The 27,991-nt window shown below is 38.8% G+C and overlaps 3 protein-coding genes across 3 annotated transcripts in view; 2 read left to right on the top strand and 1 right to left on the bottom strand.

The window, feature by feature from the left end:
* Positions 1–4,365: 4,365 nt before the first annotated feature.
* tamm41 (TAM41 mitochondrial translocator assembly and maintenance homolog) lies at positions 4,366–12,837 on the top strand. Its single transcript, XM_042496034.1, has 8 exons — positions 4,366–4,733; positions 5,858–6,040; positions 6,368–6,460; positions 6,747–6,897; positions 8,484–8,629; positions 10,920–11,085; positions 11,836–11,898; positions 12,576–12,837. Exons 1-8 carry the CDS (start codon positions 4,596–4,598, stop codon positions 12,665–12,667), a joined length of 1,032 nt encoding a protein of 343 aa, XP_042351968.1. The 5' UTR covers positions 4,366–4,595; the 3' UTR covers positions 12,668–12,837.
* Positions 12,838–14,325: 1,488 nt separating this feature from the next.
* Positions 14,326–20,020, bottom strand: LOC121960966 (neoverrucotoxin subunit beta-like). The gene is made up of 3 exons (XM_042510873.1): positions 19,834–20,020; positions 16,959–18,401; positions 14,326–15,919 (listed from the first exon to the last, which is right to left on the bottom strand). Exons 1-3 carry the CDS (start codon positions 19,922–19,924, stop codon positions 15,363–15,365), a joined length of 2,091 nt encoding a protein of 696 aa, XP_042366807.1. The 5' UTR covers positions 19,925–20,020; the 3' UTR covers positions 14,326–15,362.
* Positions 20,021–21,923: 1,903 nt separating this feature from the next.
* The window catches only part of vgll4b (vestigial-like family member 4b), a 51,943-nt gene continuing 45,875 nt past the window's right edge, over positions 21,924–27,991 (top strand). The window contains exons 1-2 of the mRNA XM_042506372.1: positions 21,924–22,057; positions 24,231–24,304. Coding sequence (XP_042362306.1) covers positions 24,241–24,304 — 64 coding nt within the window. The 5' untranslated portion in view covers positions 21,924–22,057; positions 24,231–24,240. The remainder of the gene's footprint in view (positions 22,058–24,230; positions 24,305–27,991) is intronic.

The raw sequence follows: 27,991 nt of genomic DNA, 5'->3' as shown, positions 1-27,991 counted from the left end.
TGCAGGGACAGAAACATTCGCCAAATCACTTCATATTAGAAAATCAATGTGCAGTCACCTCGGACATTGATTCAATTTAATTACTTGTTCCGGTTCCAAACAAAAAGTTAAAAAAGCAACTGTCTCTTTCATTCCAGCCACTTCAGTTTTCATTTTCACACTGGCCCACACAAACACTGTGAGGAAAGACTGAGGTGTGGGAAAGATTGTCACGGTGGTTAGCAATGTATATTTGCAAGCTTTAGTTCCTCTCTATTTGCTTACAACCACTTTGATGAAGCTTTACAAGCTTTACAAAAGATGACAGGTGGACTCTGCCTTAAAGAAAAAACAGTAAAATGCCCACTACACCCTGTGCCTTAATTATTTCACTGCTGTAAAGTATTGGCAACACTGAGCATGAAAAGTGTTTTAGATGTTTAAGATTTTTTAGTCCTTATTTTTACATACACTTGCCTATATTGTGTGAAGAGCCGACTCACATATAAATGAACTAAGCAGCTGTTTGGGGCCCCAAGGGCAGCCCTACTTTCACTACGCGAGGCCCTGCCTCCTCTTCATGTTAAAGCGGGTGTCAATGTTTGCTGCTTTGATGGGAGGTTGAAACAGAACAGATCTCTCTGGTCTTGAAAAAGAGAAAAAAATGAGAGTGAATTGCAGGAGCAGCAATCAGGCACACTGTTTTCTTCTCTCTCCAAGTCTGATGTTTGCAAATAACAGTAATGCTAAGTTGATGTTCTAGCATCTCTGTGTGTGTCTTGCTCACCGGACAGTTCCAGGGCGGTGCTCTGCGCCTGGCAAAAGTGAGCGTGAAATGCAGCTATTTGTAGCATTTGATAAATGACAACAGGCAAATGTGCTTATAAACTACAGCTTGGAAAAGATATCTGCAGCTGACGGGAATATTTTCAAATGCACATGCATGAAATACAACTGGCGCCTTCCTGCAGCAGCCTCTGTGGAGATCAGTGTAGACAATTATGAGCCTGATGGCACTAAAATATGTTTCTGAAAACTGATCCCATTCGATCGGTGCTGCCTAGTTTGACAGTTTGACAGCAAGCAGTGACTGATTTTTCACCAAAACATGGAAGAGAGAGAATATTACCCTGGTTTTAGCTTCACTCCACTGGCTCCCAGTATTTTTAGGATAGATTTTAAGGTTCTTTTACTTGTTTTTAAAGTGATGGTTTGGGACCAGCCTACATTGCAGACTCTTTGTTGTTCTATAATCCTTCATGAGCTCTCATGTCTTCTGCTGCTGGGTTTTAAAATACACACAATTATATACACAAGAAAATCTTGTTAACTATGCTCCAAAATTATGAAATACCTTTCAAAAAGATATAAAAGAGGCATTTTTTAACGACAGCTGAACACCTATTTATTTAATCTGGCTTTTAATTAATGCAATTAATCTGTACCTTTTGCCTTCACTTTTTAAATTTTTTTTCATCACCATCAGTCTTTTGGTTGTCTAATCTTGTTATCTTTTTGCTTTTATGTTGCATTTTTTATTGTGAACCACTTTGAGCTGCATCCCTTGTATATAAAAAAGCTCTATAAATAAAGTTTATTAAAAATTATAATGATCATAATAATAATAATGACAAGATTTCCAACTGCGTTTAGAGGCTTCTTGGCTATGATCAGGCTCATTCAGACAAAGTTATTTCCATAAAAGTTACCAACTGTAGCTTTACACTGTGGATGAATAAGGACGGTTTTACCTTGAATATCTGAAACAGAATAAATCCTGTGATGGTGATGATGTAGATTCACACAGCCACTCCGACCATAAACACAGGGAGGAAGAAATAGCTGGAGGTGAGCAAAATACATATTGACTAATGTACATCTCTGGGGTCAAACATTAATTCAGCCGGTACAACAAATTTGAAGCTGCCTTTTCATTCCTACTGGTGCTTCAGTTTCCCTGAATTAAGGCCCTTTCATGGAGTGAGTGAGCTTGTTAGTCAGGATTCACTGACCTTATAAATATTCATTTGGCTCAAAAGATAGCTCACGGCAATCACAAAGAAGATAATATTTGTCCTACTCTTGACAATCCTATAATGAGCTGCAGACGTATCGCTGACTGTCACAAGTCCACATGCAATATTAATTCATTCAAATAGATGTTAAAATCTGTGCAATAAGTCTAGCGACTAATGCAAGGGGAGAAGACAGATGATGGCCTAAGACGCTTTTTGGCTTTTACTGCTGCAGCAGTTTCATGTGAATCTCGCTGCCGAGTTTATCGATGTAAAACTTACTATTTTCTTGCATTGGGCAACAATTTGTGGACTGTGAAAACGAGGTGTTTTTCTGTTATCTTGGTCAGACTTGCCCAATATTACGTAAGAAAAAAAACAAAAATATGAAAACAGTGGAGAATCCAAAAAATGAATGAGTACTACCAAAATGAAAACAAATCACGGACACAAGTAGAGACAATTTGTTTGTATACTGTGTCTTACATGAGACCCAATGAACACTGAAGGAATTGTAACAGGGGAAAGTTTCATCTGGCTGCAATCTGCAAACCTCAAATTAAGATGCCACTAATTCCCTTAAAATCTTACACACTGTCCTTTAAATTCACTGTTTGCTTTCACAGGTTTTATGAAACATCTTGAGCAGTTCAAGCTCAAATCACTGCTGCCAAATGTGACTGGATCCTGACAGAAGCAACTATCATCATCACGTCAGGATGATTACATTCTCATAGATTTCTTTCACGAGATGTGTAATGCAATATGAAATTTAAGCGCCACAGAGAATGAAACTTGAGGATAGAGAAAACTAATCTAATTGAATGACCGCTCCTGACTTTTATTGGGTCAAATCTTTTCTCTCACAAAACTAAACAAACAAATACTGGCTTTCACTTTCACACTTGTCATGCTGCTGCTATGCTTTATGAAAATAACTTCAGGCATTAAATGAAATATAGGCCTGCGGTCTTTACCTGACAGCAGTTTGTCGTTGTAACTGACTTTTGCTGTTGTGACACTGGTTGGATATACTGCCACATTCAGGGAAAAGGCATTCTCATTTCATCTGATCATGATGAAATGGGCATTCAGTTTCAGGACAACAGCTCATTCCTGCAGTCTGCAGGCCAATGGCATGCTCCATGATAACCTGTAAGAATTTTGGCATTGTGGCAATCAGTGGTGTGATTTCATGAAGTAATAATACTTTGCCACATTACTTCAGTATTTTTTAAGAGTATCAGTAATTTACTTGAGGTTTTTTTATTTCTGTCAACTTCCACTCTCACTCCCCTACATTTCCTAAATAAAATACATACTTTTACTGTGCTACATTTCCTCAACATATTTTAGTTAGTTACTACAAAACAGGGAAAGAAGGGAGGATGTGATAATGGTATTTTGTTCTTTTAATCCCTTAAATTAGAAAAAAAAATCCCTTGTTTTCCTTGAAGTGTATTATAGGCTCTATAAGTAAATATCATAATTCTTAGAATTCTGACTACTTTTATTAACAGCAATTACTTGCACTTTTACTCTCAATACGTAGGCAAGACATCTGTTTTTTTTTACTCAAGTATGGCTTTCAGGTTCTTCATCCTCCAGTGTGTGTGCTAAAACTGCATATTTTAGAGTGACCTTTAATTGTGACCATCCCAAGGTGCATCTGTGTAATACTGATGCGCTTTAATGAGCTTCTTGATGTGCAACACCTGATTATCTTTGAAAAGAAGAATTGCTCACCAACACGGATTTTAACAAATTTGCAACCAAAGTTTGAGAGAAATATTTCCACTGAATACATAAAAAAGTCTTATATCTTTAACTAAAACCTGTGAAATGTGTGAGTACAAACTAAATGTTTAAATTTTTGTTCGGTGTAAATACTTTAATGTATGCATAATAAAAAGCAGGAAAATAAACATTAACATGTTTTTTTAGAGGTAAATAGAAGTTAAAGCCACGTTGACTTAATATAATTAATTTTATAATGAATTTCATAGCAGACATTGACTGTTGCGATTGCAGGTAGTTTCTGATTTGGATACCACAAACATCCACGTTAATCAGCATTACCTCATGGTCACCTAGCTAAACTTGGTCGACAACCACCCTCTGCTGGCTATATTTAGACCTGTTCAAATGACTAAAAAGTACCAAAATGCTGTAATCTGTTGCCCAGTTTGTATTTCACAACCGTACTTGATCATAAATGTAGCTACATGCAAAATACTCACACAATCGTCCTTAATTTGGATACTTTACGGATGTTACACGGCTCAGTTTGGGTACCTTCCCACTCTGACTCCATTTCCCGTGACCCAACGGGCCGCAGCGCACTCCGTGACGTATATTTCAGTCGCCTGTCAAGCACACAGCTGACCCAATCTAACCTGATGGACATATTACAACGATAAAACTGTTAATTTTAGTGCTATTTACTGGCGGTTGTCGTGTTTATTGACACTGAACCTCTCAGTCTAAAATGTATCTCTTATTTTACGCGGCTGAAACTTTGTTTGACACGGTATTTATTCGCATATATCGCCTATAAACCAGCTCGTGTTGTTGCTGGAAAGCTTTCGTAGCAAATTCAAAATGACTCTTCCAGCTTTGCACAACACCGGCGTGCTCTACAGACGGATCCTGTCTCAGTTTCCTCAGGACATCAGTTTAGCTTTTGCCTACGGATCCGGCGTTTTCAAACAACACGGGACCAACCAAGGTCAAATGGAGGTAAGAGACACCTGTCCTGTCAGTTTACAAACTCTGCTGGTGACTTTAAACTTGACTGCAAGTTTACTGTGTCGGTATAGCGACACTGTTTTATAGACTTCTCAGAGAGAATTATAGTGCATTTTCAAAAAAAGGAACACTTAACGCTATTTTTGTTTGGTTTTGTTTTGTTTTGCAACGCCCATTGCAGCAGGGGATTTCAATGTTGCAGTGTCTCTCACACAAAGAGTAAAAATTGTATATTTCAAGAGCGAGGCACGTTATTAGTACATGAAGGGATAGGTTATGTGGTTGAAGTCATTATCACTATATACATTTTTTTTTTATGTTTCTAAGTGGGGGGGGGGGGGGGGGGGGGGGGGTGGTGGGGGTCGACAGATTGATTATCTGTGTCGGCGTTTTATTTAATTTTAATGATCGTAATATTTTAATTGTATTATTTTAATGATTATAAAGTGTAAAGAAAGTGTCAGCATGGGAAACCTCAGGGAGCTAAGTTTATTTATTCATTTTTTTAGATATAAATTTTCACTTGACTTCATAAAAAATGTTGAAATTTTCTGTTTTTATTATACATTTTCTAACGGCAAACAGTTTTGTGTTGGATTTTGTTATATTCCAAATTCTAAATATTGACAGAAAATTTTTTATTTTTTATTGTAAAAGTATATCGGTTCCAAATATGGGTTATCGGTCTCATTAACTACTAATTATCTGTATCGGCCCTGAAAAAAAAAACAATTTTGGTTGACCCCTAGTCCTGTCCCCAGACTTTGCTCTCCATGAACGGGGCACAGCCAACATGCCACGGCAGATCTGATCTGGTGCTTCAAGGAGTGAGAGGCTCTGATATGTATGTAGGGGTGAGACCATGCAGAGATTTATAGACAGTTACAGAAGAATTTTGAAGTCGATCCTGAAATGAACGGTAGTCAGTGTAACGATGCAAGGACAGGGCTGATGTGGTCTTGTTTCTTGGACCTTGTCAATAATAATCTCATATCACAATATGATTTCAGTGTGAGTAGATAAACAACAATATTGAATGTTAGAATCCAAACTGTATCCTAATTCACTAGAGAAGAAAAGTTGATGCTATTTGTGTTTACCTTTCATAAATACAGAAGAACATGCTGGACTTTGTGTTTGCGGTGGACGACCCGGTGACGTGGCACACCATGAATCTGCTGCAGAATCGCAAACACTACTCCATCCTCAAGTTGCTGGGGCCCACGGTGATCAGCTCAGTACAAAACGAACACGGGGCTTCCATGTACTACAACACACTGGTGCCTGTGGATGGGAGGGTAAATAACTTGTCTCCAGTTTTTATATTTGAGCACCTTATTCTACACCAAGCTGTCCAGTGTACATTGAAATCTTCTGGTGATCTCAATATTAATCGAATTTTAGTGTGTATTTTGACCATAATAAAACAGTGTTAGCAGAAATAATCTATGATAAGCTGCTGAGTTGGAGGCTGGACACACTTAATCTTAAAAAAATATATGTGTGTGTGTGTTGGTGTGTATGTGTCTCTTTTTCATTAAATGTTATCTAAGAATATTTTTTATTGTTTTTTTCTTGCTACTCTGTATTAACTTCATACTGTTATGATCTTCTCCTCCTCTCAGATAATTAAATACGGTGTGATTAGTACAGAGTCTCTCATAGACGACCTGATGCACTGGAAGACCATGTATGCTGCTGGACGCCTTCACAAACCCGTGAGTATTTTGATCATTATATTTATTTTTATGACTAGACTATTTTGGATCAATCAGACTAACTGAGCTCTATAAATTAGTTTATTGTGCAATCATTTATTTGACTAACTTTTTACTGTCAAACCATGCAAACGGTTTTCTGTTTTCTTTAAAACAGTGATGCAGGACAGTGTTTCTTCCAAATTCACTACATGTTCAGTTAAATCTTCAGGTTTTGCTCATGTGCACAAATGTTTGCATCCATGCTTATGTATGTTTATGCTTGTTTTTGTGTGTTTGCATGCAGGTGAAGATGCTGGTGCAGAATGAGAATGGAAAGCTCCGTGCTGCTCTGGTGGCAAACCTGAAGAGTGCTGTGACAGCTTCCTTCCTCATGCTGCCAGAGAGCTTCACTGAGGAAGACCTCTTCCTGCAGATCGCTGGTCTTTCTTATGCCGGTAACAAGCCTGCGCAGCTAAAAAAGACAGAATATTTAACATGTGTATGTTAACAAGATGCATGCATGCAGGGATAGATAAGAGATCAGATCAGATAATTTAATTTCACACATAACAGCATTACAGATTAAATAATGACAATATTTCCCCTTTTTTCTCTCCGACTTAGTGCACACACATATACATGCACATACTTCTTACCGTTGTTATTCAAAGGCAACTGATCTCATAATAATATCCAAGCTTGTTCCTTTTGTAATAACGGTCTGGCGTATGTGGTTCAAACAGTTTTCTGGATGTCATTGGTAACTTCTCTCTCAGCGCAGTTCTGAGCTTGTTGTCTGGTATATCAGTTAGACTGATGATACAAGTGCCTCAAGAGGAAAAAAGTTTGCCTGCACACTTTCTCCATGCCACACAAGTTTAATGAAACAATGTCTCTGTCCTACTTGGATCTTCGTTAGGTCAAACTGTTTAAAAAGAGGTAACCACACCAATATTGTTACATAATGCACACCAATAGTCTGACGAGCTCTATGGTGGCAGTTGTGGTGAACCATCTGAACCGCTCAGGGTGGTAAAACAATTGACAATCAACAGCTCAATAAATTACATAGAAAATACCTTTTAAAAAGTACAAAGGGAAGGAAAAACAGGGATATTGAGGCTATATTACGAAACATTAAACATATCACAATTTATAAAAATATTGTGTCAAGATTCTTTATATCAAAATACTTTACTAATAAAATTAATCATCAGTGTCGAAAATTATAATGAATTAAGGTTTAGGTAGAACTGAAGTAATCTCCAATACAAACACACAAAAGACAATAATAATAACAATAATAAAAAACAGATTAAAAACAGATCAAATTCCAATAAAGGATAAAAGGTCAAATCCAATAATTATATTTTTCCTCATGTACGCCGTTTTTTAGCCTTGCACCTATGTGATGTGCGTGTAACTCAAGACACAACTGATCCAGTTGGTTTGTACAGATGTAGCAATGTGAAACTGAAGCAGGTAAATTCAGTTAAACCCTACAGATGTTTACATGCCAGCAATGGGAGTGTTACCAGGTTGGGTCCTGAGCTACAGAGGCAGAAAGTAAAGTTCAAAATATTGAATTAATGAGCATTGTATCCCTAAAAATCATCATCCTAAAAATGTGCTTTTGTCAGTAAGCATATCCTGACTTTACCTGAGCTGTGTGTTTATTGTATTGGTAGCCTATGGATTCTTTATTTGTTTTTTATTGTCTTGATTTTTAGTTTTTGGGCCTCTTGTATTTAATCTTTTATCTTTATCTTTTTATCTTCTATCTTTAAAATATGTTTTTGTTTTATTTGAGAGCTATTTGCAACTGTGTTTTCAAAGGTGTTAAATAAATTCAGTTGATTATTATTGCTGAACATTTTACATTGGAAACTGAACACCAGGAGTCTATTATCTCAGAATTTGTTATTTCTGTTGTATTTTTCCTGTTAATTAAGACTTATCTTATCTTTCTGCAGCAAGAAATGAAACACTGTAAAACAAATATAATACTCTTTAGCAAGAACATTTTTCTATGTCTCTTCAGGGGATTTTCGAATGGTGATCGGAGAAGACAAATCCAAGGTGGCCAATATTGTCAAAGACAACGTTCAGCACTTCCGAATTCTGTACAGCAACATCCTGCGGGACTGTCCTCAAGTGGTCTACAAACCTCAACAAGGGAAACTGGAGGTAAAATTCGGCACACACAAATGCACCAAACACACACACACACACACACACACACACACACACACACACTCTTTTATTATGTCACTTGATATGTGAGCGACACAAGAGTACGCCGTGTACAGTTTTATCACCTGTGGTCCAAAAGTATGCGTCAAAAATGCATTGCTGTCAATGTGAAAAATTGCATTAGTTCGCTCTGCTCGGCAGAAGCAAAGTTTGTGGATTTACAAGGTGTCTGAGACTCCACTTCTAACTTCACCAAATGCATCTGAAATTTAAATTAATAATGTGATTTTTTGAAACTGTTATATAAAAACGGTTCAGTATCAGGTGTGTCTGGAACATGAGAGTGGGGAACATGAAGCAGAGGGCAGGCTGTGTGTCCCACGTGTACACACAACAGTAGTGGAGACAATGTGCAGGTTACATTATTAAGGTGTAACCAGAGTAGACAGGTTATATGGAGACAAACCTTGGACACAATGTTCACTAAAATCGCTCCTTACCTCGCCCTCCTGTCCCAAAAAACAGTTCCGTTTCAATAATTTGGCCCTCCTGGTTCCCTTACAGTCAAGATGGCAGCAAAGCTGACAAAAACCGAGAATAATTAATCTTGTATTGTGCATACCTTTAGACCTTTAGTGCATCAAAACACATTGTGTATTGAATTAATTTGCAGATTTGGTGCAAAATAAGACCAAACCTTTATATAGATGGCAGTTTTTCAAGGGATGACAAAGGCAGAAATGTGACCTGCAACAAACTACGTAAGGCTTTTTTTTAGCTTTGCCAGTCACCAGAAAGGACTCTTGCTATGGGATTGTTGTTGATCACTTGCGTCCCCTACCATCCGCTAAAAGGAGTGTGAAGTCAGCCATCAATGATGGTATAATACACTCACTAAAACAGGTTTTTAAAAACTTGTGAATCAGTGAATCAATTCATTTTATTTAAGTTTTTAATTTGTCCGCTCATATTAATGCGCAACAATCAGAATTAGATTCAAAACAACTGTGTTGCACATTACATGAGTTAAAAGAAGCGGGGAGAAGACACAAATCTTATTTTGCCTGCCACCTTCTCACTAACATATGTATGGCAAAATAAGTGCAGGACTTTCATTACCTCGTAATCCAACACATTACCATGACAGTTCCAGCACACAAAATATTAGCTGATCGGTCCAGTAGTTTGTCAATTACTTGCAGACATACACACATGCACACATTCACACACACATGACCAAACACATGATCCCCTCCAGGCTAACGCCCCACAGAGATAACTAACAGGAACAAAGCTTCGACCTGAACAGTACAGCGTGTACTCACAGCCTTGGTAGTAAACTTTAAATGGGGTGTGACTGACCTGGCACTCTGTCCTGGTACCTGTGTTACACACTGTATGAACGAGTACACCAGAGAAAATTGTGCCCATGTTTACACATTGAATTGCATGCAAACATAGTCCTCTCCTTTTATTGATTGGTGCAAGGTTTCTTGCACAAATCTTATTTTTGTTATTGTTAATGTTACCACCACTCCCTGTTAAAGCAACACACCATCCTGGAACAACAGGAATAAGTGGTTAGATGTGTATAAAGTGGATGAGTAACACATTTAGCAGTAAAACAGTGCTTTGGGAAACTGCTTTGTGAGTTTGGCAAATGGGAAATACACACGTGCCTTTGTATGTCAACGCATTTTTTAATCATATGATTTCAATTCCATAATTGTGCTTTACAAAACAGTTACAAAGTCAGTATTGACAAAGTAAATTTCATTCAGATATCTTCAGGTTAGAGGTCAGGGGACCTCTGTGAAATGGCCATACTACTTTAACGTTGCCTAAATTTGTAGCATTTATTTTAAGATAGCATGACATGGATGGGACCACTGCATTTCTTCTAGCAGGTCTTCCAGTTTCAGATGATACTAGTATTATTACTCTAGCTTTAAAACTCAGCCCTGTACAGCCTCTTAAAGACAAGAATGTCTACTGGTTACTAACGCGATAAAAAATAAATAAATCAATGAACACGTTATGTACAGACATTAATCACATCACATATCTTCAAAAAATGTAATACCGTGCATCCCTAGTATTTTAAATGTTGAGTTAACATAGTATCATCATTTATACAGGTTCCTAATCACAGTGCACTCTGTTCGATGGTCTACGTTTGTGTCTGAGCTCTCACATGAGACCTGTGGATGTGATAGTTGCTGCAGCTGGTATTCAGTTTGCTGACTGTATCTCTGTTCATTTATTCGTTTTTGCACGCCTGCAGGTTGACAAAAGCCCAGAGGGACAGTTTATCCAGCTGATGGCGTTGCCTCGAACCCTCCAGCAAAGAATCACAAAGCTGGTCGATCCCCCGGGGAAAAACCGAGACGTGGAGGAGATCCTGCTGCAGGTTGCTCAGGACCCAGACTGCGGAGCTGTCGTACAGCAAGGTTCGGACTAAAGAACAGGATTTAAAATGGAGGGAGAGACAGAGAGAGAGAGGAAGAGAAAAAGTAAAGAGTAATTGTTGATGTTTCATTAAAATTCACTCAGTGTGTTCTGCATGTTGGTTGTGCAGATCAAGGCTGATATCGTGTGTGGTGAATATTAAATAAGGTAGGATTCTGCGACAAAATGAGTAATGTCAGACATCCATTAAACAAAGATAATATACTGTCAAAACATGCCCATAATAATTGTGATGTGAAGGATAGGAAAACAAAACAAGTGGTAAATCAAATAAACACGTCATCCCTTGGCGCTCTAAGGCACATTAGTTTCCAGATGCATCATCGCTCCTGGTTTCATCAGAATCTGTAGCGTAGCAGATCGGGCCATTGTCATTTCAGGCTAGTAAATGTAATTTTAATTGCAAGAGCACATTCCTCCAAATTAATTCCCAAATTGTCCCAGTGCTGTCAGAGATACAGCGGCACATCTGAATAAACAAATCCAACATTGTGTGTAACACTGTCGTTAGATTGATCTGTTTAAGCTGTTTAAGGTCATGTTGAAGGAATTAAGCAGATTCAGAGTTTCAGATTTTATCAATAACAAAGTGATGTATGAAGTAAACGGCAAACAATAAATCCTTGATTGATTCTGTGTGATCATATGACCTTCACACAAAAGTATCTCATCAGTTTCAGAGTGATGACATAGTGGTTGATGTGTTTCAGCCTGTGTTTGTTCCTCCTCAGGTATTTCATCTATTGTGAAATCCTCCAGTATAACGCAGAGTATCAAAGGCATTGCTACAGCAGGTAGGCACTCCTTTCTTCCTTTTTTTGATATTGTGGATAATACTAAATGATACACTGGGCCTCATGCACTAACCTTGTCTGAAAGTCAACTCCAGATGCACCAAACCGTATTAAACATCCAAATCTGCTCGTACCCAGATGTGCTCAATGATAAATCCCACGTGATCATAAGTCACCTAAGACTTATAAGGGCAAGTTTTGTGCCGTGTGCAAAAACTCTGGCACAAGACTGAAGAAATGACACCGAAAAAGGTTGTAAGAGGAAGAACTTTTGCAGTAGTGACATTAATGTAGGTCTACAGAGAAAAAGAACTTAAAGTAAATGTATGTATTAGAAGGGAAACCACATGTGCAAAAGGTTTTAAATGTAAAAGCAGCAATTCTTCATACAGTATGGATGAGAAGCTGGAACCATGAAATGTTGTTTTGCATGAAAAATGACTCTCGATTGTTAAAAATAGTTGTCAATTATTTTTCTAATTAATCAACTGATTGTTTTGTGTGCAGAAATCTTTATTTGTAAAGTAGTTATCAAATAATAGCAGCCGAGTAAAAAGTACCAGATTTTATTTACTTAAGCATAGTACTTAAGAAAGTGTACTTAGTTAAGGACTGTTTCGTGGTAAAAATGTTAGTCTTACGTTGTTGATGTTCAGTGCGTTGTGTGTCCTCCCCAGGCTTGTGGAAGACGGTGTCATACAGCTCCAAGAAACTGATAAAAATGTGGAAGGGTTGGAGGAGGAAGACATCTGTGTCACAGATGTCCTGATCCTATACGAGGTCTTTCTTTATAAACTATCAGTCAGACAATCAGCGTCCACGTGTCTGGAAGAATGGCACACTCACCTCTCTCTGGTTATATCACTGCAGCACCACAAAGGATGGGATCACTGAGCAGGTGTAGGTGTGTCTTTTGAATAGCGTAGAACCATCTGTACAACTGTCAAATGATTCATAAAGATTGAGGAGAAAAAGGGTGACATTTCACGTGCCTGACTGAATTATGGCTGACATTTGATTGTACTCCAGATCGGACCTTTCTGCATAATGATTACAGTGACTGTCGGGGAGCGGCTGAATCATCTTTCTGTAGAGCTACAGCACTAAATCAGTCAGAGCACAGCATGCATCAAGTAATACAAGTAAAATAAGGAAAAAACTTTGGTGGTTTCTGCCATATTTTGAAGGATGCGTGTGTTAGGTCTGTGTGTGTTGTATGTGAACGGAGCTAAGAGATTGAAAATTATATTTCAGTGGGTTATTTTCTCTTTTTTGTTACTCACTCGTTACTCACTTAATTTCTACCCATTTGAACAGCATTCTTGACGATGAACCATATTTGTGTCAGTATTAAAAAAATTAAAAATAGTATCACATTTATTTTATGATGAAAATGTTCCTCATTGTTAACAGTTTATCCCTCTGCCGCCCTGCTGGTCATATTGGCAGCTCGAGGTGTTTGGCACTCGCTGTTGACTAATTCATGTACAAGAGTTGTGTTAAACATTTTAATACAACAGTATCTTTGGTTACTGATTTTAGTGGCATGTTTTTTTGGGTGGGGGGGTCGTCTGTCAGTCCATCCATCTCGTTCTGGTGAAAGCAATATCTCAAGAACACCATGAGGGAATTTCTTTAAATTTGGCACTAACATCCACATGGATTCAAGAATCAACGTAGAAGATTTTGGTCAAGGTCAAGGTCACTGTGACTTTGCATCCGGCTCATTCTCATGAACTAAATATCTAGGCTTTGAGGGAATTTCTTCAAATTTGGTAAGAACCTCAGCTTGGACATAATAATGAAGTATGTAGACTTTGGTGGTCGAAGGTCAAAGATCAAAGTCACTGTGGCCTCACAACATGTTTTTCTGTCCATATCTCCAGAATTCATAATTTAATTATGACAGAATTTCACACAAATGTCTAATATATAGGATAAAATGATATAGTGATGACATTTAATATCCAAAATGTTGTTTTCCTAATGTTCTGCAAAAATATTTTTCTCAGTCATAAGACAGGAGCAGAATGGGAGACATTTGGTCAAATTCTGAATTGGTGATAATAATACTCTGAATTAGTATATATAGTATACACTTTTTTTTACTGTATACTGCAATACTGTATATATAGTGACACTAACTTTGGGTACCCAAATTAAAACTGTACTGATCGCACAGATCATCTGTGCTCCCGGGGGGAAGGTGTGTGTGAAACATCCATGTTTTCACAGACAGAATTGTTGATTTTTAAGTGCAACGTACTGGTTTGTAGAGGCTTACAATCATAAGGAAATAATTCTAGTTTTACTTCATTAAAGATACAAGGTAGATTTATTTGTCATTATTCTTAAATGTGGTTTAAGAACAAATTAAATTAAAATTGACCCACTTCACCAAGGTCACTGATGCTCTGTAGATGGGAACCAGTGATGTTCTGGCCATTTTTAATCGACCACTGTAGAGCCTTCCTGTCCTGGGCCGTGCAAGAACCATGCCAGTTCATGATGTTTCAAGTCAGTATGCTTTCTACTGCTCCACTGTAGAAGTTTGCTGACTTTCATCGACATGATTCAGGTCAACATTTATACAATCCACATGTTATCCAGCCACAACAGACCATAGTTTTAGTGATGTAAAGTAAATAGGTACATTTACATGTATTTTGATACATTTCAGAGGACAGTATTGTAGTGTTGTAAGTCCACAGGTTAACATTTTATATGCAAAACAAATGATAATTTTATAAAACATGATGTACTGTTGTAGATTACGCTGCCTAACAGTATATACAGTAGCAAAAAAATAGCTTTACTGAAACCAGCGAGAACATTAAAAATGGCATACACAGTGATGCATCAGTATCAGTCCAGCTGAACAGTGATTGAGGTCGTTCTGCATCAGAATTTTGCATCATACGTATTTTTTTCCTCAGTGGTAGCTGAAGCACATAGATATTAAACTGATGGTGACACTGTGAAGCACCAGTTTGAGTAGAAGACTGCATGCGGTCAACTTGACAAACAGAAAATTACAGAAACTGTCAGTTCATTGTATCAGTAATTGTCCTTGTCCCTCTGGGTTTAAATACTTTTTTTAGATTTGTTAAAGGTGCTGTATTTAACTCTGTAAAAAGATAGTTAATTGTTGTGTCTCACTCCCAGGTCATCAAGTACCGACAATCTGGGGCTGGTAGTTACACCCAACTACCAACCCAAAGCGTCCATAAGAATCAGCTATCTTTGTCCAGAGTTACATACAGCAGTTTTAAAATGGGTTGTTGCATTGTTCTTTAAAGGAGCTGCATGTGACATTCAGACCATATCTAAGATCCAGAGTCTGAGCTGGGAGCTCGGAGGGAGCATAACCACAATAATGCTCTGAATGTCGTATACAACACCTTTAAAGTAAACCCTGATTCATTTCAACAGACAGAGAATCCAACAGTTCTTCTTCATTGCTCTTAATCAAGTGGACGTAGGTGCACGTAATTGGAATATTTATTAGCCCAAATGCCTGGGTAAACAGGCTCAGTGAATGTGTTGCGAAATGTGTAGAGGTGACTCAGTGTGTTAGAGGAGACTTTGTAGAAGGACATAGTACCTGCAGGCCAGTCCAGAAACACCCCAATCACATTGCAGCCACTGGAGGGAAAAGGAATTTCCCACACCATACCATTATGCCATGCCCTAAGTGAGCGTAACTTCGATGACAAATATTGGCCAAAAGTCCACGATATGGTATTAGATCCCAAAACGCTCTCTGGACCACTTCCTTTTCTTTCGATTCTCTTGTATGAAGCAGCAACATAAGAAGATTCAATAGAACCAGTGCTCAACTCTACCTCCCAGTAATGGCGCTTATATAACCCCTCTTTGCACAGTGCCTGAGGGTATTTACTGAACCTCTCTGGGTGATCAGGATATGTCTGCCACGCTCCACATGTTGCCTTCTTGTTGCCTTCAGACAATATGATGTAGTTGTTTGCAGTGTTTGGGTCCAGGGTGAGATCACATGAATCTAATAGAAAGACCAAAACAAAATATATGAGTCATTCTGATGGTCAGATAGGTATCTGAAGGCAGTGTTGTAGTACGCAAGATCAATATTGGTCTCTAGACCACTTTTTGAAGGTCTCGGTCTTGTCTTTTACTAATAGTATTTTTACTTAGTCCTGATTTGGTATTGGACAAAGAAGGCTCTGGATTCTGGACCAGTCAAGACCACAATGACAGGGATATCACTGAATTGCTTGTGTAAAAAAGGACTGTTGGATAAGGATGGTTAAGCTAATTTCAGCTCCTTACTTTTTGTTTGTAACAAAGAAAAATTCCTGTACATACAGTTCACCTCTGCAATGCATTCTGATTATTTTATCAAGAAATTTCTCATTACACACTCCTAAATGCACATATAAACAGTATGGCTATAAAAGAGGTGAGTGAAGAGGAATCTTCATTTGTTTTCTGTGTGTCTTTTTATGGGAATGTGGATCTCTCAGATCAATTTGAGGAGCAGTCTTAACCCACTGAAGTCTTGGTCATGACTCAGTCTTTTCCTGTTTTGGTCTTGTTCTTACTCTGTCTCAACCTTTTAAAGCCTTGGTCTTGACTTGGTCTTGCCTTGCCTTGGATGTGGTCTTATTCTGCCTGGCCCTGCCTTAGTCGTGTTCTTGGCACAGTCTCAACCCCTTAATATCTTGGTCTTGGCTCAATTTAAAGTCATGGTCTTGACTTTGTCTCACCCTGCCTTGGTCTAGGTTTTACTCAGTCTTACCCAGCCTTGGTCTCTGTCTTGGCTCTCAATTGCTTAAAGTCTTGATCATGACTTAGTCTGAACCTCTTGAAGTCATTGTCGTGACTTTGTTGTCTTTCTGTGCCTTGGTCTTGGTCTTACTCTGTTTCAATCCCTTTAAATCTTGGTCTTGTCTCAGTCTTGATACACTCTGGTCCTGGTCATGACATGGTCTCAGTTTAGGTGGTCTTGACTACAACAGTGTCTGGAAGAGAGAAATTTGTACATCATATTTTTGACTCAAAAAGCGCGAAAAATGACTTACACCAGATCAGATCACTTCGGTCTGTGATGGTCTTCACATCAGGGAGGTCAGGCCTTGAAAAATCTTCTGTGTCCAGAATACCGTCCTTGTAGTGGTAGATGGTTGCTCCTGAGTATTTTTTATTTTTTATGGCTGCTACAAGGAAACGGAATCTGCAGTTCTTCTTTAGTGCTTTGACAACGTCACGGAAAGCTTCAGCTTTTTTTCTCATTTGGATTAAAACACTATCTGAGGAGTACCACTGGTCTTCATCACTACTTCCTAATTTGAGAGAGTTTAAGCTGGTGTCACCGCTTTCCATGGAGGTGAAAACAAAACACAGAACATGCTCTACACCTGGAGCGAGAACCTCTCGGTCCAGCTCTGACTGATTCAGGATGATCTTTGCTTCTTTCATGGTGTCCACACAGGATCTGATGACATTGATTTCTCTCTCTTTACAATTTAGCCACTTGCTTAGTGTTTCATGATTGAATAGCGACTTGTCTCTGTCTTCAAAGAGTTGTTCAACCGAGCTCTCATCATCTTTACCTTCACGAATGGAGGGAAGTTTGTCTGCCATGGTCCTCTGGAGTTTAGATGTGTAATTGCCACACAGTTTTTGAAAAGTGCTCAACTCTTCTTGAATGTGTTGAAACTTCTCTACCACACTGTCTTCCAGAGAGTCATTGCACCTAATCCCTATATCCCTTAAATCTTCTAGTGTGTCCTGCGCCCTCCTCACTAGTCCAACACTGATCCCATTCATCAGCTCAGCGGCTTCGGAGTCCAAATTCTTCAGCGGCATCAGCCAAACCTTGACAGGAACCGCATTCTCTCCATTTTTCCCTAGTAGCTGTGGAAGCTGTGCATAGGTCTTCACTGCGTCCTCAAATGTTGCAGGGTTGCTCTCAAGAATAAAGTCTCCATAGAATTTGCAGGAGAAAGTCTTTGTCAGGGCTTTTTCTGCTTCATTCAGCTTGATGTCACCTTTCCCCTGAACATTAAAATCAGGAATCTTCTTAATCACAGCTTTCATGCTGATCTGTTTGTCCTTCACGCTGCTGGCTTCTAGCTTCTCACTGTCAAATACAAAGAAAGCATGTGCCCCGTAAAGGATGCCTGTGACTACATGTGTTGCCAAGCCGTTCTTAATGATTTCTCTTTGTTGTGAGTCCATGGTTGAAAGGGATGTCAGCGAGAGCTCCTTGAAGTGGGTGGTAGCTTTATACTGAAACGTCACTCTGCTCTGATTCTTGAATTTCTTCTTGTCATTCAGGTATTCAGCAGATCCCTCGACTTCAAACAGTCCACTCATGAAACTTGCCATCAGAGAAGCATCAACCTTCAGCAGAGAGGACTTGGATTCAATGGAGTCAGATACCGAAATTTCGAATGTACTGCTGTGCTGAAGGCTTTCACCTATCTTCTCTTGTAGAGCTTTACCGTCCCACAGTCTGAAACCTATAGACATTTACAAACATCAGTCATCTGAGAAAGTAGGCAAAAATGTAGAGCATATCTAAAGGCCATGATGCTCCAAGCACGGTCTGTCCCCCACTGCTGGCCCTTGTCTGCTTTTTTCAGCCGATTCAGCATACTGAATTGGCGGCAGTGGCCATGGAGCCTGTCGGTGAATGGTATCATTCTGACTGGATGTTCAGCGCAGCGCACGAGAGGACAATTGGAAGGAAGGAGTGCAAACAAAGAGCTAAATTTAAGAGGGAGTGAGGTCAGAACAAACTTGTTATATGATGTAAGATTGTTTTTCTTTAACTATTGAGATCTTAACTGAAGCGTTTCCTAATGGATTGTGTTGTTATTCACTGGTGCACAGTAAATATGCTTCTTTCTTTCAATATTCGGTTGTGTTGTTAATGTGCTAACTGGCTAACTAGCGTTAGCTGGCTAACTGGTGGTCTTCTGGATTCCCATTTTGAATTACTATTACAGATGGCCCCCACTTGCTGGTACGGAGAGTTACCTCCTCTCAAGCAGGTGCAGGACATACATGCTCATTGGCTGTCAGTTTGCTGTGTTCCTGTCCAACTTTTTGGACGGTGACGAGGTGACACAGCAGGCATTGTCTGCACACAGCTCTCAATATAAAGGTGTAAAGGAGTTTTAACCATGGATGTATAAAGAGAACTGAATAGAGTGGTGCATGAACTAAAAGGTAAGACTCCCTCGGTTTAAAATTATATCGATTTTCTGTCTAACTGGGCCCATAGAGCAGGCTCACAAGAGACCTCCTTTGGCTGAGCCGCCTACCTCCAGTTTGGCCCTCCACTAACTTAAATTGGCATCAAATCTTTTAATTTTGCTGTTCTCTAGACTTTTGAAATGCTATTGATTGAATATATCAAATTCTGATGGTGAGACAAATCTTTTCTTTCGGTTGTGACGCTAAAGAAGTTTGTCCACTAATTTACAGACGTCTCTGTCCCATTGTAAGTTTACGGTAAAAAGTCTTCCTGGGCCAGAAAGCATCACGTGACGGACCCTGAAATTGTAGTCACAATGTTTGGCCACTATGCCAAACTGGTTTTAACCATTTGAAATCTGAGCAAATTGGTTTGATTTCCTTCAAAAACATGGTGAAAAGGCAGCAAGAAACTTAACTAAACATGGCTCAAAAGTAAAAAAGAAATTGGTAAAAAGTTACAAGAAAAGTACCTGAAAATAAGGCAAAGGAAAAGTAAAGTCAAAAACAAAAACAAAACAAGAAAATCATCTGAAAAGGTGATGAAAACTTAAAAAACACGTAACTATATCTTTGTTTTGTGACATCATTTTAAATATATAGTTACAATAATGATAAGTGTAGTTTGCAGAATATTTTTCCTTTTGATAATTTTCTGCCCTGCCTAGGAATGTAGTCTCAGTCAAAACCTACCTGGGATCAGTTCATCTTTCCGAGCATCATAAAGCATTCCTAGGGTGAAAGGTCGCCCCAGGGCTGCAGCCACCATGATGTCCGAGGCCATTTCTTTGACCTGTTGAGAAAGGTAAGCAGACAGCCTTTCGGGACTTTATTTTAACTTTCTTAAGTAGTATGAGTGAGTTTTTTAGAGAGTCAGCTCTCTTCCTTGATACAAACTGTATGTGGTTAGGAAATATGTGCTCAGATAAGTGGGTGTGTGCCCGCCCACAAACTCACATGCAATGATAGAGGAGTTATGCCTGAATGGGCATGTGCCTACAGGACTGTAGCCAGGCAGATAGTTTTAGTGTTGAGTAGATTTGAAGTTAGCAGATTTTGAAACTGCTGATGAAGTCAATGGAATAAGAAAAAGAAATAATTACATTTGAGAAACCATACTATGACTTTTTAATTACATTTGTTAAAGGAGTGCCATCTTGTAAAAGTTGTGCTGTTACCTGTGATTGTTGTGGTGGTCAAGCAATGATATTTGTGCAAACTAATCGCAGTAAACTACATAGATTCATATGTATTGGTGGCTCAAGGTTGGATTACAGACTCCGATGCACCACCACCACTCACATATTTGGACAATGTAAACTGTCTCGTTTTTGGACTGCTTATGGCCTCGTTCCACACAGGGTGACATATCCTTTAAAGGTGGACAAATTATCTGGCCTGGCTGATTTTTGGGGCTGATATTTGGTATTTTTCTTATTGTCTGTAACAGCTAATAATCATTGATAAAATTAATTTCATTATTAGTTAAAAAGTGGGAGAAAAAAAACATTGGATTGATTTTAACTTTAAAGTACATGACGTGCATTGTGCAGCTGTATTATCCAGGTATTTACTTAATTAATTCTAAGTATTGGATGGGACTTGGTATAGGCAGATACTCAATATCAAATGATTCGAATTGAGATCGGGGGGGAAAGAAACCTAATCGGGACATCCCATAGAATATATAAAGATGGACAACATGACAGTTCCCCTAAAGTGTAACTTTTCAATCTCTATCACCCCCTGGTGTCTCTCTGCAGTGTAGGTCATAAAGCCTGCCCTTCCGTGTTAATTAATGGTCATAGGCCAAATTAAAAACTCAAAGTACACTTTAAATAAATCTTTCTCAAAGATGGTCTCTGAAACTGAAGGTAGTTCTCATCACCCTGAGTGTTTGTTTTTTGATAGGTTCAGATTTAATAAGTTATTAAATAATACAAAAAGGGGAATTTACGCCATGATTGACAGCTGTGACAGCCAATCCATGCGCTCGCATTCAGTGGGGCTGCTCATGACTGGTCGAACGGGTGTTTTGGCAGGAACTCCCCCAACGCCAATATGTCTACTGCGCAATGACAGTAAAAGTGGCAGTAAAAGTCATGCATTTTGATTGTATATAATAAGTTTCTTACACAGTATAATGTAGTTGTAAGAGGATATAACTTTTTATTAATGCATTAGAAATCACAGTATAGCTGTGTAGTACCATATTATTGTGTGCCATAACTCACATATTAAATGTTTGTTAACTATACAATACAGATAATATGGACCATAATAATGGTAACAAATAATGGGGATTCAAATAAATAAACAATAAACTTGTTTGATATACTTAATGTGCATGAAAACTTACCCCTTAGGGTAGGGCTATAAAATAAATAAAATAATTAATGGATCAATTAATAACGACAATAGTAATGATAATGATAATAATAATAATTGTTAACAGACATGCTCAAAGTATCTGTGAAGGGCGGGAGCTGTGCTTACTCACCTCTTTAATGTTTCATCAGCCTCCCTCTGCAGCAAACACGGTGACAGCAGCCTAACCTTCAGAGGATGTGATGCAATGCCTCATTATCATAATATATGCTGATATCATCGCTGCGGTTCTCCACCAATCAGCGCGCTGCACTTTCACCACCTGCTAGGAACTGAATTCCATCATTCCAGGCATTCCTGCCCTCCCTCCTCCTCCCTCCTCCCTCCTCCTCCTCTTCCTCGTTTAGCCTACAACCAAGTTTGTCCCGACAGCTCTGCTACTATTGTCTCTGCTCGTACTGCTCCGTTTAACCGCCGCTTTTGTCTTGTGTCTCTGTGGGATACATATCTGTATTTTTATTTGTTTGTTTGTTTTTTTTCTGTGTGGATATTATCAGACTGGAAGATACCAAAGTGGCGTTTGAAGGAGGTATGTGCTGTAAACATGAAGTTGTGACATTGTTTCGGATTTGTAGGATGAGAGTGCGCTCTTTCGTTGATGCAAACTCACTCAGGTGTTGTGAAATAGTCCGCGTGTAAATAAAGACAGCGTTATAGCACAGAGCTGGAACAATATCCGCCTCGTTAAACGAAGGTTGAACATTTTATTCCGGTTATAAGGCGGCTCTGGCGGGTTCCCAAACTTTGTCACGTCAAGAAACCCCCTCTAGCCACATGCTTTCCTCCAGGGATCCGAGGACAATTATTGTGCATCGGAACTGTGTTTTTAGTGGGAAGGAGTGAAAACTAATTCAAGTTAAAGCTGTATTTCGCCCTTTTATTTTGCCTGCACACCTCTTAAGGGACCGATAAGGAAGCACTGAGTCACGCTGATATAAATACAACACTGGTGGGAATAACAGTGGACGCACTTGCGCCCACTACTAATAATCAAAGGTTTCATTTTTGCGCGAGTTTATAGTAAAAGTTTGCCGTATTTCTTGACGCGCACCACGCACACAGTGTTGTGTTACTGTGGGGAGTTACAGGACTACAAACTTGAGATGTTTGCAGATTTTTCTAAAGCTGCAGGAAGAGTTTTTAATTATGATGTTCCTCAAAACGCTGTTTTCCTAAAGAAATGAGGGAAAGGTATCTCAGGAATGCAGAAAGAGGGAAGAGACACGCTGGAGCGATTTTCTCCACAAATACCTTTCATAGCTCAGCCACACTGAAGGCTTAACACTGAGGGACAAAAATCCACAAAAATGAGCACATCTTTTTTGAAGGACAGGAAAGTCAAAACAAACTGTAGGACCATAACATTAAAGAGGTATTCATGCCCTTTAAGAAAGCAATAATAACCATTATTTAGAATTACTTCCATATAGGTAAAAGTTCTTTATTCAAACTTAACTTGTGTAAGTTTGAAGTAGGGTATTGTCAGAAAAGTGTAACAAGTATCAAAATTACTTATGCACAATGGTCCCCACTAGTCTTATTATGTGCTCTATATGTGATCTGCAATGATTAGGCCTAGTTGATTAAAAGATTAGTTGATCAAATGTAAATTAATCAGCAATTTTTTTTTAATTGTTTAATAATGAAATGATCAAGGATTTAATCGTTTAAGCAAAGGTGGCAAAAGTGTCTTACTTACAGCTTCACCAGGCTGTGATGTTAATATGACGTTAATTCCACTGCAGAAGAGACTTGCTGATCTCTAAAGTTAGGTGGGAAAAAAAAAACATGGATAGCATGTGTGATCGGCCAAATGAATTGTTACATATCGGCATATCGGACATTAGCAAAAAGTCTAATATCTTGCATCTCTGGATTAAATGATCAATCAACTCTGCAGATTAACCAATGGAAACAATTGTCATTTGTATTCCTAATGTTATATGTTATATTTGCAGTTTAAATCAGGGAAGACTGTACTTTTCGTCAGCAAAGTTCAGGTTCAGCTGCTTTGTTAAAGATCCAGTGTGTAGGATTTGGGGGATATATTGACAGAAACAGAATCTAGTATTAATAACTATGTTTTCATCAGTGTGTTATACCGTGAGCCTACAAAGAGATTACGAATGGGGCAATATACGAATAAATTATGGAGTGCGATTAAAAGCACTCAGAATAACTTAATTAGGATGTATTTCCATCATTGGGATAATCATAGCTATCATGCCCAACAGAAAAGACACTGCTGGACAACCAACAATAAAAGGGACTACAAAAACAGGCTCATATGCAACAACATCAAAATATGCAAAAATTGCCATTATTGGCATATTTTATATTGCAAGCAGTCACAAATAGATGAGAAGCCTGGCTTTTTAAGACTGAGTTTCTCTAAAAGAGATATGCATCCTATCTGTGAAAATATAAGATAAAAATAAAAACTTGGTGATAAGATTCCAGTATGTTTTGGCCATATTATGATGATTATCAGGATAATATTGTGAATCACAATTATTTTGGCATGAAATATTATTATCGTTTTAGTCCCAATAGGGATAATAGTGATTTTCTTTATGATTGTAATGACAGGCCTGTCAGTGAAGCTCCTATTAACTTACCAAACACCAAATATAAACTAAAAACTGCCACAGAGAGATGAAAACACTGATATTCAACACAGTATCCTTCTCTCTGTCCCGCAGGCATCCAAGCATGGAGACACCACTTGATGTTCTGTCAAGAGCAGCATCATTTGTTCATGCCAATGAAGAAGAAAGTAAGTTTCCTCCTGTGTTTGTGTGTCAGAAGACGTTTGTTATTCCCACTCTCTCTGTCTTGCTGTGCCCTGTGGACAAACGATTTGTACGATTAGAGTTGCGTTGCATATCGATGTAGTGCCACATTATGTAGAGGCATAAGTTTCGGCCCTGTTTTCTGCTCTAAGACAAAAGGATTCTTTGTGCTGTGCAAGCTTGCAGTTGCAGATACACAGGCAAATTAGACCAACCGCACTAGACGGCCATCAGCGCTGCTTTTTAAATAACTCGTCTGCTTGCCTGTGTTAACCTGCTTTCACTGAAATCAGGGTGGGGTGGTTCTCTCTGTCATTATCTGTCTCTCCCTCCATCTCAGTGTCTTTCTGTCTATTTACTGTCTGTCTCTGAGTTTGTGTCTGTCTCGCTGACCTCTCACCATTTTCTCTGTGGCCCTGCCTCTGTCTTCTTCTGTATTTAACTTTTTCCTCCTCTAATCTCAGTATTTGTGCTGTTGCTGAAAAAAATTCCTTCCGAGATTAAGGAGAAATGACCAATCCTTGTTAGCAGGCCTCTCCACAGCTAGTGAAACATACACTTAACATTACTTCTAAAAAATCAATCTGCAATGTTTGGAGCTGGAAGTTTAGTTTTTTTTTTTTTTTTTAGTATTCTTTTCGACTGCAGCAAATTGTGTGTCATGTTTTGAATAATTGCTCTCTGGCTGTGCAGCGCTTGATTTACTGTCATAGAGGAGGCATTTAAAAGAAATCTGGGAGTGAATTGTGAGGTGAATTTTTTTTTTTTTTTATTTATTGATCTGTTTGTGTTGTGTGTGTGGAAGTTAGATGTTATTATGACCATTTCACGCTGAGAAAATGAGTTCCTCAAGTTCCTTTTTTAATAGGTATATATACAGGATTTGTTTGTTACTTTTTGTAAACAGTATTGCAATTCAAACTGAAAGTGAAACCAATCCTAATTTTGTCCGCTTGGTGTTTCACTTCTCTGTATTTGTGTTTTTTTGGTGCTGTGTCTGCAATTTTCTAGCTTCCTCTTGGATGAGTGCTGCCTATGGTCTGGCACCTGTTTGCTATCTTTTTATGAAGTTCCGACCTCACCTGAGCGCTGTGCCCAGGAACGTCGCAAACACAGCAAAATGAAGCTTCTTTCCCACTAGACAAAAAACCGACTAACAACTGCTAACATCTGGCTTTTGTATTTAATGGTAAAGGTTACAATTATCATTCATTCCCGAGAAAATTAGTCTGCAGTCACAGGTATTTATTGGCTACAGCTCTAATTGGCTCCAAACAACAATGATGGAAACATGACCTGGTGGAGGAGCTAATTTGTGGTCCTTTTCTGGCATGTGATTGAATTGTCAAAAAAAAATACCATCTACCTCCATCCAAGCAGTGCACCAACATTTTTCCAAATTAGTCTGCAGCTAGTTTGACTGACTGAAAAACTAAAGTATAGAAAAAAAGAAGTAAAGTTATTAAAGGGGCCGAAAAAATTACAGTCCTAACCGAATCGAACCGTTTAAGTTGAAGCTCTGGTCGATAAGGACAGAGAGCGAGGCTGTGAGGAAGCCACTGTCTGCAGAGTGCTCTTAATTTGATTTAATTCAATTTAATTTGATTTTCTTCTTCTTTTTTTGAGATCTTTTTCCATAGCCTGAACCCAATCTGACCTGTTGGGCTTTTCAGGTAACGTTGGGCTCGGTTTGATATTGAGAACTCTAAAAAGAAGTAGCCACCATAACATTTTCACTGGTCTCCATGCTGCTTCCCACTGTTTACTGACCCTAATTTCTGAGCTGTTTATGGCATTGAACAGGGCAGCTGTTTTTTTCTCCTCTTTTTATCTTTTAAGTGTTTTTAAGTGATGATTTTCATTTATCAACCCGGAATATTCAGTACATTCACATAAATTTAAGATAATTGTGTTCATTGGTTTATTGGGGGACTGGGAATATTCAGAGAGCTCCAGCTGTAATTTCTCGCATGTCACCAGTATTCAGCTTCAATGAGCTGAATATCAGCTTCCTTGCACTCATAAGTAAAATGGCCTGGGAGCTCTCCTCCCCTCCTCCTCTGCTCCCTCGCTCCCCTGCAGTGTTTTTGTTTTTTCCTCTGGGCTGATGTCACTTTTTGTTGTGGGTTGTGCATGGCCTCTTTGTCCTAAGACAATGCACTCGACCTGCTTCCATAATGGTGCAGGAGAAATGAGCGAGCCAGCCAACCAGCCTACTCAGCTAGTCAGCCAACCAGCTAGTCTGCCAAACTAGTGACGAGTCAGTCTGCCAACCAGGCCGACAGGCAGTTGAGTCACTAACCTATCTGCCTACTTGTTTGCATTTTTGACAAGCCTTTGTGCAGCACCTGATATCAGAGCAGAGAACAGGGAGAGGCTCCTGCCTGCCTTCACCACAGCTGCTGAGACTTAAAGGAACCGAGTGGGACTTGTCAGGGCTGGTGCTGCAGTTCACAGCATTTAGAGGTTAACGTGAAAAGCATTGATCAATTTATTTAAACCACACTCCTGCAAATAACCCATCTCTGTCTGAAATTAATTTCTTAGAAAATTACACAAATGCTGTTTAAAAGGAAAATGGAATCACAGGTCATGAATAATGTATTGGTCCCAAGTCGCTCTTCGGGGCTTCAAAGTGGTAAAATACTACAGTCATATCCTAAAACAGAATTGCTGGCCTTTGCCTGGATTAATTAAGGCGGCTTCAATATGAGTGCTTATCTAAAATAAAAACTTTCTATTAATTTTTTCTTGGAATTTTGTTAAACCTTTGGGATTTTTTTCTGCTTTTTAATTTCAAATTTCTATTTGCACACAAAGTATGAGATGGACAGATAGCAGCAACAAAGGCTGATGTACTTAAATCTCTTTAAACTGTGTTGACTAATCAACCACCATAACTCAGATGAGGGAAGGGAGGAGGTGATAGAAATGTTTATTATTATTTCCATGTGCTCACGGGACTTAAGCTTCAGCATGAAGCAACAGTGAGTGCTTTACAAACTTTGCAGTGCTTTTATAATACGGCAACTGATGCATTTTTAATTTCTTGTTATAATACCAGTTTTTGGACCAAACTGTTCTGGGGACACCCCGTGAGGAGCTTCCCACTGTGGAGCTCTCCTGAAAGCTAAATACTCTTGAGGGCTTTTTTTCCGATTTGCTTTTGCAATCGTTTCCAATAGGAACACTGTAGTGTAATTGCGTTGTATTTCCACTGCTGTATATATGCTCGGTAACGCCTCAACTTTTCTGACAGATGAGTTAGCCACGCTATGACTCAAACACCTTAAACTGCTGCTAAGAAAAAGTTTCACCTGTGCTGAGTTCACAGACCCACAAAAACATCCAAATTTAGGAGGGGGGCAAAAACACAAAGAAACACTGAAATGTCTTCAATATCATTAAATTACAAGTCCTCTGCTACTTTCATGTTTTCGTTGACGGGTGCCCACACTCTGCATATTGCGGGGGACATGTCCCCTGTTTCCCCTCTGAAATCTACACACACGTATGCACACATCTTTCCTTTTCCGTCAGTTAGTCTGAACCTCCACCTTCCGGTCTTGGGACAAGCTGTCTGTGAACAACACTAATCACAGGTCTTAAGTCAAACAGTCCTGACCTTGAATATAGAGTAATTACGCACGCACTAAAAAAGCAGTGAGGTA

Source organism: Plectropomus leopardus, chromosome 2 (assembly GCF_008729295.1).
Source record: "Plectropomus leopardus isolate mb chromosome 2, YSFRI_Pleo_2.0, whole genome shotgun sequence".
Classification (NCBI taxonomy): Eukaryota; Metazoa; Chordata; class Actinopteri; order Perciformes; family Serranidae; genus Plectropomus; species Plectropomus leopardus.
The sequence above is the reverse complement of the archived record's forward strand: the minus strand, read 5'-3'. Positions and strand labels throughout refer to the sequence as shown.

Coding starts and splice junctions, on each gene's coding strand:
- tamm41 (XM_042496034.1), top strand. CDS start 4,596: ATGACTCTTCCAGCTTTGCACAACACCGGCGTGCTCTACAGACGGATC. Junction 4,734..5,857: donor CCAACCAAGGTCAAATGGAG/GTAAGAGACACC, acceptor TCATAAATACAG/AAGAACATGCTGGACTTTGT. Junction 11,899..12,575: donor CAAAGGCATTGCTACAGCAG/GTAGGCACTCCT, acceptor TGTCCTCCCCAG/GCTTGTGGAAGACGGTGTCA.
- LOC121960966 (XM_042510873.1), bottom strand. CDS start 19,924: ATGGCCTCGGACATCATGGTGGCTGCAGCCCTGGGGCGACCTTTCACC. Junction 18,402..19,833: donor GAAAGATGAACTGATCCCAG/GTAGGTTTTGAC, acceptor AAATGTCTATAG/GTTTCAGACTGTGGGACGGT. Junction 15,920..16,958: donor CCGAAGTGATCTGATCTGGT/GTAAGTCATTTT, acceptor TCTTTCTATTAG/ATTCATGTGATCTCACCCTG.